The 10943-nt window shown below is 23.0% G+C and overlaps 7 protein-coding genes across 7 annotated transcripts; 5 read left to right on the top strand and 2 right to left on the bottom strand.

Annotated features, from left to right (window-relative positions):
• Positions 1–2983: 2983 nt before the first annotated feature.
• On the top strand, positions 2984–3235 carry AAJ76_1110007960 (hypothetical protein; the record flags this gene model as incomplete). Its single annotated transcript, XM_024473793.1, has 1 exon — positions 2984–3235. The coding sequence occupies one exon, from the start codon at positions 2984–2986 to the stop codon at positions 3233–3235; it is 252 nt and encodes an 83-aa protein (XP_024329885.1).
• Positions 3236–3538: 303 nt separating this feature from the next.
• AAJ76_1110007405 (tubby protein) lies at positions 3539–4117 on the top strand (the record flags this gene model as incomplete). The annotated part of the gene is made up of 1 exon (XM_024473792.1): positions 3539–4117. The coding sequence occupies one exon, from the start codon at positions 3539–3541 to the stop codon at positions 4115–4117; it is 579 nt and encodes a 192-aa protein (XP_024329884.1).
• Positions 4118–5226: 1109 nt separating this feature from the next.
• AAJ76_1110005717 (hypothetical protein) lies at positions 5227–7728 on the top strand (the record flags this gene model as incomplete). Its single annotated transcript, XM_024473791.1, has 1 exon — positions 5227–7728. One exon carries the CDS (start codon positions 5227–5229, stop codon positions 7726–7728), a length of 2502 nt encoding a protein of 833 aa, XP_024329883.1.
• A 10-nt stretch (positions 7729–7738) lies between these two features.
• On the bottom strand, positions 7739–8140 carry AAJ76_1110002804 (40s ribosomal protein s24; the record flags this gene model as incomplete). Its single annotated transcript, XM_024473789.1, has 1 exon — positions 7739–8140. One exon carries the CDS (start codon positions 8138–8140, stop codon positions 7739–7741), a length of 402 nt encoding a protein of 133 aa, XP_024329882.1.
• A 49-nt stretch (positions 8141–8189) lies between these two features.
• AAJ76_1110002518 (hypothetical protein) lies at positions 8190–8426 on the bottom strand (the record flags this gene model as incomplete). Its single annotated transcript, XM_024473788.1, has 1 exon — positions 8190–8426. One exon carries the CDS (start codon positions 8424–8426, stop codon positions 8190–8192), a length of 237 nt encoding a protein of 78 aa, XP_024329881.1.
• Positions 8427–8449: 23 nt separating this feature from the next.
• Positions 8450–8719, top strand: AAJ76_1110002494 (hypothetical protein; the record flags this gene model as incomplete). The annotated part of the gene is made up of 1 exon (XM_024473787.1): positions 8450–8719. The coding sequence occupies one exon, from the start codon at positions 8450–8452 to the stop codon at positions 8717–8719; it is 270 nt and encodes an 89-aa protein (XP_024329880.1).
• Positions 8720–10518: 1799 nt separating this feature from the next.
• On the top strand, positions 10519–10943 carry AAJ76_111000425 (hypothetical protein; the record flags this gene model as incomplete). The annotated part of the gene is made up of 1 exon (XM_024473790.1): positions 10519–10943. A coding segment is annotated over one exon (425 nt), but the record flags the coding sequence as incomplete, so codon positions are not given.

Genomic DNA, 10943 nt, shown 5'->3' with positions numbered 1-10943 from the left:
GTCGTATTGATTGATTCAAAATTTGTTGAAGTATATATTCCTGTAAAAAGATAGAAGAATTTAAACATTTTATGGGGTAAATTTTGAAATTTATATTTTTTATTTTCTGTAAAGTATTTTAATTAAAATAATAAAAATTTATAAATAACAAATTTAAAGTATAATAGAATGAACATTTATTGTTAATAAAATATTTATATGTCATGATGTAGTCTAACATATGCTCATTTGCTTAAAGTATTTGTTTACTTGATTCTATATCTGTTTGAAACTTTTTGATTTTTAAATGAAAAATATTTAATGTATTTTTTTAAAAAATTTTAAGAGATTTGATTTTTTTTAAGAATAAACAAAATTAAAAAATAAAGTTGCCAGAAGTTTGGAGAAGATTATTATTTTTTAGTTAGTAATTAAGCAAACTACAAAGTTTAAAAATACTTTAATTACAATTTTTTAAAAGTTTAATTTTTTACATTTTGTTTTAAGCTTGTCGTAGGCCCAGATCCAAAGTGGAACACAAGTGATAGTTTCATCTCTAATTTCACACTTGTTACGTCTTATAAATCAGGACTAAAGATAACCAACTACAGTAGTAAAACTTGCGTTTTACTACTAGTATAAATAGCATTATTTTTATCAAAGGGAAATTCTTCCGAACTAAACCGCTTTGAGAATTTGTCAAATTTGACAAAGCTATATATACTGTAGTTTCGATTTCATCAAAACTTTTATCAATAAAAGTCAATCATATCTATTATAGTATTTGTTTGTTGATTTATGTATTAAAACGTGTTTCTGTTCTAACTAATAAATTAAAAAATAAATATTATGATTATCCATAATATTGTTAATGATAAATTTATTTTTTGTTTTATATCGCAAAATTTTGACAGCTATGATTGGATAGCAACAATACACTAAAATTGACCAATATTCGTATTATTAACCTTTCACACGATAGATTACAAAAAATACAACAAAATAAATTTTATCGTTAGAACAAAATAAGTAGTACTTTTAATTGCTATAATATTTTTTATTGTGTAAGTATAGTGCAGCATTTTTTTTTGCAAACTTTTTATTTAAAAATCTATGTCTTCTTCGAACGATATATTTGAAAAGTTTATATTTTTTACAGACTGCGTGGGAAAAAATCATTGATAACTGCAAAATATTGTGAATAACAAAAAAAATTTTATAATTTTGTAATACATAAACAGCGACAAAGTCACCTAAACAATACAATTTGTATAATGACAACATTAAATCCATTATTAAACAATATTTCCTATATATAATATCACTGTATTTAAATAGTATAGTTTTAAATTTATGATTGATAGAGATAACAGGAAATCTCAATAAAAGATTTTTTCATGTTGAGACAATTTATTAATTTTTATTAAAAATTTTACATTTATAATAAATTTCAAGCTGATTTTGTTTCTGAATTTACATTGCAAAATTTTAAAATAAGAAAAAATATTCTCTGCAATTATAAACAAAACTGGGTAGTTATTTTAAATATAGCCGAAATTTTTAAATTTCTTTTTTCACTGTTGCTTAAATTTTGTAATGGTACACTCTTCACGATTTAAATAGTAATTACAGCTCATAAAGAATTCATATAAATTTTTTTATAAAAATATATTTCATTATATATATTGTCCTGTTTTTTACATCGCATTTGATAATTGTAAAAAAAGGAAAATAAAAAACTATTTTAATTTAGATGTGGTAGATTGGGAAAATATTCCCAGTTAATAGATACCACTTAAAAATATTTCTAGTATAAATACTTTCATTAAATTTTTCTTGTTATTCTTTTATAAATTATTTTTCTCTTTAATCATCCTTAATGCGCTTCTTTTTAAAAATTTAACCATTTATTTTTAAAATCTTTTTTTTTAAAAATTCTAAAATTCTGTTCTAATTTTCTATTTAAAAACGGTATTGTTTAGCTTAAAGATTTTTACTCTATATACGTACATTATTTTTGTTTTTTTAACTATTCAATTTGTAAAATATGCGCTATTCCAGAGTTTTTAAGTTAGAGGAGTGCAATTTAAAATAAAACAATACATACAAGCGCAAAGACGCAACATAAACCGAAAAAGAAAAAGCATGCAATGTACTTGTATTCCCGCTTTAAACGGGATAGCTTAGTTTAGTCAATATATATAAAAAGTTTGAATTTAAATAGTTATTTTTCAACCCTTCTTTTTTATAATTTTGTTCGATTTTGTTATATTTTTTTATTAATAAGTAGTAACATACAGCTTAGAATTATTACTCTATGAACGGTACACTATTTTTGTTTATTTTTTTCTAAATTATAATCAGTTTTTCTAATAATAACTTATGCGCTATTGCAGAATTTTTTTATTTAAAAAATGCAGTTTTAAAATTTAAAATACACACGCATAAAGATAAAACATATAACGTAAAAAAAGCACATAAGTGTACATTAAATTTAAAGTTACGCTTCAAACGTGAAAGCGTAAGCTAGTTTATTAATAAAAAATTTTTCTAGAAAATTCCAAAATAAAAAATAATATAATTTGGGGTTGTAGAAAGACGATCTACCGCTCCAGAACAAGTCTTAAATGTTTATCATTTCTAATAATTACTTTTTTTATTTTTAATCTAATTACTTTTCTTGTTTAATGTAGTAAGTTCAATTAATTTAGGAAGTTTTATAAGACAACCAAGATTTTTAAAACGAGATAAGCTTTTTAAAAATAAAAAATATTCAAATAAATTTTAACCATGTAAATATCTTGTTTTTTAAGTATTAACAAATTTTAATTAATTCGAAATTTTTTAATAGTTTTAAGAACAAAAATCTTTTATTTAGTATAATTCCAATTAATTAATTATTATACTTAATTTGATTGTCATTATGTTTGTACATATATCAATAGATATTTTTACTGGTTTATAAATATAACAAGTTTTAAATGTTAATTTTTTACCCTCTTTAATGAAACATGAAATTTTTGGGGTTTGTAAACACAGTAAACTTATTTATAGTACAAATTACATAGATCCATTTCTAATTAATATTATTACAGCTACAATTAATATAGGATGCGATTTTATAGATAGTGTATTAGAAAGTATTGACATTTTACCGTATGAAAAAGTTTTTATAAAAATAGAAGAAGATTATGTTTTTTTTGGAAATGCATCTATAGATACTTACATTGAAGAATTTAAAAAAATGAATATTTAACATTACAGTATGTTCTATTAAATATAAAAAAATGAATATTTAACATTACAGTTTGTTATATTTCAAAATTTAAAAAAATGAATATTTAACATTACAGTTTGTTGTATTAAAAATAAAAAAATGAATATTTAACAATTTATTTTGTTGTATTTGATCCAATATTTTAGAATTTATTTTGTTGTATTTGATACATTATTTCAGAATTTAAAAAATTGTTTTTATCATTTCAGTTTGTTGTTTTTGTTACATTTTATGAAACAAAACAATTTCATTAATGCTTAAATAAACAAATTTTTTTTATGCATGCATAAAGATCTTCCAATCAATCCTTATCAAAAGAACATCCTTCATTTAGACAAGCCAATTAAAATTAATTATATTAGTCAAGGAACTATTACAGTTAATAATAAAAATGAGTATGAATATAAAAATGCACTAAGTGAATCTTCTCTTATTGGAATAAGGCGTATGTGTGGATTTGATATTTTACAAGGAAAAGAAAGTATAAGTATTCTTAAACGTAATCTAATTGGAAGTCATTACTACAGTAAAGACATGACAATAACATATACTACTTCTTTATTTAGAAAGAAGAAGCCAAGATCTTTTATAGTTAAAATTGGTCATCTTTATTTAGTAAATAAGGAACCTTTATATAATGCAGAGAATATGTCATATTCTCTAAATTTTAATGGAAGGGTGACTGTTCCCAGTGTAAAGAATTTTCAACTAATTCATCCCACAGATAAAACTTATATAATTCTTACTTTTGGGAAGGTAGGAGACAATACTTATGTGATGGATTATAAATACCCCTTATCAGCAGTGAAAGCTTTTAGTATATGTTTAGCAGCACTAGACAATAAGTATTTTTGTGATTAAAAAATATTTTCTATTTTTTTAATATAAATTTTAAATGTAAATTAATTATTTAAAGATATGTACAGCTGTATTGTAATAATTATTAAGTGGCTTATTGCTGTACACAGCTTTTTTTAATTTGTATCTAATTTATGTAATAACTTATACTTAATTAAAATACACATTTAAAGAATAATTTACACAAATACCTATATAAGTTATAATTTGCATAAATAAGTATAAAAACAGAAAATTAAGTATTTTTTTAAATATATTAAATTGACATTCATCATAAAGTTTACTGTCATAGCACTTCTTTACATAAACGGTATTCCTCAGAATTTGTCTCATTATTTAACCCTAAAAAGATGTTAGACCAAAATTAAATAAATAGTCTTAACGTTAGTTAAATATAAATAATATCAGAAAATAACTTCTTGTTTAATATAGCTGTATTATAATTGTCTACTATCGTGGTTACATCCAGAGCGTATAATAGATGACTGAACTGAAGCATTTAAAAAAATAACTAAATAACAGCTTAAGGTAGATGTGATCATTCTAAGCTGAAAATAACAGAAGAAGCATTTAAAACTTATCAAATATATGAAGTGTAAGTAAATATTAAACCTTCTTTACAAGTTTTATTTATTTTGGTATGTATAACTTCTTAACAAATCATGTTTATCTTTGTACACTTAACTTATAGAACAAACAATATTTTAATAAAATTAATACAAAATTTAACAAACAATTTTTGCTAAACAATAAGAACTTTATTAAATATTGTTGGATAAAAGCATGAATTTAATTTAAAAAAGTTATTGTAAAGTGTTTCTGTCAAATATATTTACAAGACATATCCAAGTTAAGGATAATTTAATAATACAATATAAAGAATACAGTGACATCTGAGATGTCACAACAACATTAAATCTGATCTATTTGACAGAACATTATAAACATATCCTTATTTCTGCAAGCATACTTACATTTATAAAAATAAATGTACTAGTTGTTATAAAAATTAATGTACCAGTTGTAAGATAATTCACAAATATTAAAAAAATAAGTGCTAACATTTTAATTCTTGTTGCATTTCTAAATTTAAAAAATATTATACCCTTTAAATGATTAAGATTCTAGAAAAAATAAATAATACACCAATAAAAATAAAATTATCTTCTAAATCATTTTCAAGAATATACACTTTTAAAGATGTGTGTATTATAATATATGATGATTTTATACTTTTTAATAATACAAAAATAGTATATTCTGTAACACAGGCTACTAAACAGGATAATACATTATTATTAAGTGATGGTACAACACTTTATATTTTAGATTTCAATTTGTTTACTATAACAAACAAACCGGGGTGCATAAATAATGAAAAAAATAATGATAGCATAAATCAAAAAAAATTGTTAGACAGTGGAATTAGTATTGATGATAATATAATTGAATATAAAAAAATTACTAGTGAAAATACAGTTAAATATTGTGATATTGAATTTGAAAATACTACTGAAGTATTTTACTATTCTTGTGTTGTACAAGATAAGTATATAATACTTGTAAATGATAAATCAAGTACAATTTCTGTATTTGATGATGAGTTAGAAGAAATTTTAAATGAAGACTTTTTTGTTTTATGTGATGACCAGGGAAATCCTTTGTATGTAAGAGGATTAGATAGTAATGAATATATGGTTACACAAATTGATTGTAAAGGAAATATTATTTATTATAAATATAAAGATTATCAAAATAAGGAATTTAAATTTAAAAAATTTATAGGTTCACTTAGTAATAATATCTTTAAAGATGTTACAGATGAAATAGAAAACCATTCTGATGTACACAATTTGTGTGTTAGTGATGCAAATAAAAAGGATAATACAGTAAAAGATGTTATAGATAACATTACAATAAAAGAGGATGATACAATAAAAGATGTTATAGATAGCATTACAATAAAAGAGGATGATATACTAAAAGATGTTATAGATAATACTACAATAAAAGAGGATGATACACTAAAAGATATTATAGATAATACTTCAATAAAAGAGGATAATACTGTTAGTACTGAGCAACAATTATATGATGAAGACAGCTTGCTTGAAAATTTTCCGAAAATTGAATCAAATCCTAGTGATGTTGAATCAAATTTAAGTAATTTTAAATTGAATACTAGTGATGTTAAATTGAATCTTAATGATACTGAGCAAAAAGATTTTATTAACAATAAAACAATGCTAAGTAATATGGCAGTAATATCTGAGACAAATGTACCAGAGGAGAATTTAAATAATAAAAATTTAAGTAGTATGGTACATAGTTTTTTGACAAAAGCTAGCCAAAATGTAGATAGAGGAAATGCTGTTAACATATTTGATACTATAAAAAATAACCAAAATGTGATTGATACAAATAAAAAAGAAGCGGGTGAAAATACAACTGTGTTTGATAATACTGTTTGTACTAAAGATTCAAATACGAATAATTCTGTTAATAAAAACATAATATCTTCTTTTGAAATGGGAGATAAAGAAAAAGAAAGTGACGTGTTTAGTTTTAACACTTTTAGTAAAACTAATATTTTTAGTGAAAAGAAATCATCTGATGTAAGTGAAAAAAATGTTTCTTCGTATTCAAAAGATTTAGAAGTTAGCAAACAAGATGTAAATAATAAAAGTAGCGAAATAGATTTTCCTGTTTTTAATAAAAGTAATACAATGGATGTAGATAAAAAGTCAGAAAAAATTAATGTAAATCTAAAAGACGAAGCAGCGTCTAAAATGGTAGATTTGTTTAATAAAAATATTATAAATAACGATAAAAAATATGAAAATTTTATCAGTGATGATGAACAAAAAATCAAGTCAAACAAGGATCTTTTGGAAGCTTCAACAGAAAAAATTATTTGTAATATTAAGAATATTAAAGTTAATAAATTTAATATTTCAGAATATAGGATTCCTAAATTTAATTTAGATACTGAATTAGGCACACTTTACAATAATATTATAAAGCTAGAGAATCTAGATAATTTACAAACAGATATGAAAGATAAATTATTTTATATGATTAATGTATTACAATTAGACAACAGTGTTGATTATGAATATATAAAAAATAGTATTAAATATTTTGATACTAAAATAAATGCAAAAAGTCGTATTAATATACCATTTGTGTACAACCATGGAATTATTGATTTTAAAAATAATATAAATTACAAGCCAGAAGTAAAAGAAAATAAAATCTGTAATCTTGAAGTTGATCTTATTACTAATTTTGACAATTTATGTAAAATTACCTTAAAGAAAAATGAAGTAGAAAATAATTCTAATAGTACATTCCAATTAGATGAACAACCGCAATATTGTAATAATGTGCAAGCTATTCCTCAAGCAGAGCCATTTATAAATAACACTGGAAATAATATATTTAACGAACCTCACATAATGTATCAAAATGTTAATCCTCCTAACTTCAATTTTACAAAAATGACTGACAATGGAAGTTCTATACCAGTAATAAAAAATACTGAACAAACAGAAGAAGTTACAAAGCCCAATGCTTTTAGTAGATTTGCTAATTTCAATAAATTAAATAAATAATAAATTAGTTTTATTTATTCTTTCTTTCTGCCTTCTTCATGGCTCTTTTTACTGTACCAAATCTCTTATAAGCTTTTTTTCTTTCGTCCTTTCTAGTTCTTCTAGGTTTACGTAAAGTAGCCTCTCCTGTTTTTCTAGTAACCATATAAGACTTTTCAACCTTTTTTAAATCATCCAAATTACTGTAAATATTAACTTTACCTATTGAAGAATGAGTACCAGGACAATTAGTTATATCGTAAACAATAATATTATCAGCTTTCGTCTGGAAAAGTTTACTAAGTTTTTCAGTAATAATTTTCTTTGGTGGCACAGCAGATTCCTCATGATGAATTTTAAGATTAAGTTCTTTACGGCTAAGTAGTTCATTAGACTTTTGAAGTAAAATTTCCAATTCGCAGTTGGCAGACATTTAAGGGTAATAAAAATTTAACAAATAAAAAATTTATCCATTACAAAATTCACATTTTATTAAAATACAAACCCAGTCTTTTAATAAGTTCTTCTGTTAATGGAGATATATATCCTGATATTTTATCATCTGCCAGTTGTAAAACTGTAAAAATATACATTTTATAAAGTTCTGTTTTTGCACTAGTATTTAACTTATTAGACGAAATTTTGTCTGTTAAACATTTCAAAATTAGTAGAGGATCATTACTAAGATGACTTCTCTTTTTTCTAGTTTTTCTGCCCATTATTCTAATATCCCTTCTAATAAATGAAAAATATTTGTAAAAAAGAACGGTTATGTCAAGTTGAAAATTATAAAAAGGCTTATATTTTATATTTCTATATAAATAACATAATTGCAATTAAAACACTTGATACTGATAGTGTGATTAATTGTAAATTACACGAGAAAATAAAAAAAGGAAATATTGTTATAAAAGGCAGTGAAGAACTTGTTTTTGAATATAATGTAGAAATTGTAGAAATTAATGAAGATAAAACATGTGATTATACTTTAATTATAAAAAGAATAAGTTAGAATAATATTTTATAAATGAGATAAATCTATTTGGATATATTATTGTTATGTGAAAAAATAAAATAAATAGATTTATTTACTGTTGTACTTTTCTTTAAAGCACAATTTTAGTAAAGAAATATTTAAAATAAACCTTGTATTTTTGTTCTTTTCTATGCAAGGAATAAAATATTTTTTCGAATAGATTAAATATTGAGAGCTAGTGCGTAGAACTTTTTAAAAAAAATAAATTTTGAGTTTAATTTAAAACAAAATCACCTAAGAAAGCTTTATAGAGAACTTAAAACTAAAAAAAAATAATTATTGTCATCTAAACAAGCTTCTACGGCACCAAAACAAAAAAAAATTAAAATTTAACGGGACACCAAAGAAAAGCCACAAAAAAAAATAAAATAAATTATTGTCATCTAAGAAAGCTTCTACAACACCAAACTCAAAATAAAATAATCGTCGACACACACCAGCATACCATCAGGGATTTACTTGTAGGAAGACAGGAACCCTTCTAGAATTAATTAATATTTATCAGTCATGCAAGACTAAGACCTGCGATCAGCATGGTTGTAGCTTGATGCCCAGTTCAATATATCATTTAAAAACACAACTCAGTGCAGCGAAATGCTACGGCATAATTTGCAGTTTTAAGCCAATCCCTTCTCAGATCAAATTTGTTTAACTTTAACTGCTAATTACATAGCTATTCTTCCTGCTACATTGTAGCATTCTTCTATTTAAGATTACTCCGAGGAGACATGGGGTCTAATTTTATGTTGTACAAGAATGTATCTACGTATTATTATTTACTCAATAAATTCTATCCTTACTAGGAGAAATTTTCTGATTATAGGACAAGTCTTAATATTTTGAATATTTTCAAAGATCATCTTAGCTCTATCCTCTTCTACTTGAGATGAATTAACCAACTCTGGTATTTTATTCTTATGAATAGATCTTTTCTCAATTAAGGATGAACAGTCTAGCAAGAAGCATTTAAGGTTATTTTTTGGCAAAGGGAAGAAATTGTTTAGGATAAATAGAAAATATTGAACTAATAAACAGGTATATATTAAGAAACTATGTAGAATATTGTTTAACCACAGGTGGAAGACCTGGGAGGTTTCACGGAAAGCTTATCTGTTGACAGTTAAAGAGACATTGCAGAAAAAAAGTAATCATAATGAAAATGACTTAAAGCAGTGGCTTGAAACACTCAGAAAAAGTAATATCTAGATTAATTTATACTGAAAAGAAGATACAAATAATTATGTTTAACAATTACATATTTAAATTTTTTACTTATCATACTAAACTTTGACTTGTTCTATAATAAAACATATATAAATTTTAACTCATGTAACATTTGTTTTTTAATCAAAATAATTATAATTCTTGCCGTGTCAGTCAAAGAACTAAAAATTGAAATTTTAAAAATTATACATTAATATATATATTTTTACCTAAAAACCTTATTTCTATTTATTTTAATATTTATTCTTTTTTGATCTTGGGTTACATTTATTAAAAAATTTTTTAAAAAATAGAAAAATAAATGATCAAGAATAATCTCCATCAATGATCCGTACAGTAGAATAAAGTATAAAATTCATGTTAAAATATTTATACAATTTCATATCTCATCCTACAAAAAAATGTTAATTTAACTATCAAAATTTTTAATAAAAATGTTAAATAAATATGCAATTATTAGTTGCTAGTTGATTTTTTTCAATAATCATATTTTTCAATTTTTATTAAAAATTTAAATTTTATATAAATATAAATTTTCTTTCCCCATATATATGTATATGTTTTGGAATTTTTTTGTTATTTTTAACTGTTTATTAGCAAACGAAAAAGTATACGAGAATGCAATATGCTTATTAAACATACTTGGAGATAGTAATACAGACTCAAAAAGTTACGTAAATTTAGAATTAAAATGTGGTTTTAAAACTTTAAATTCTGCTATATCAAAATTTTTAGAACGTCATAATACAACTATAGAAGAACTTAAACAAGACTTTTTAGACAATAAATTGGATAAATTTGATGTTTTACGTGAGGATTTTCAGAAAATCAAGAATCTTCATTTTAAAGAGCCTTCTGATGCGCTTGTTAAAGTTAATCTTTCGTCAAAATTACCCCAATGGTTTAACACACTTAATGATGATCAAAAAAAAATTTGCTCGCGAATCTACGAACTTTGGGGAACTTACTATAAAAA

This window comes from Vairimorpha ceranae (genome assembly GCF_000988165.1).
Source record: "Vairimorpha ceranae strain PA08 1199 chromosome Unknown NODE_111, whole genome shotgun sequence".
Classification (NCBI taxonomy): Eukaryota; Fungi; Microsporidia; family Nosematidae; genus Vairimorpha; species Vairimorpha ceranae.
Note: the sequence above shows the minus strand (reverse complement) of the source record. Positions and strands in the feature narration are given on the sequence as shown.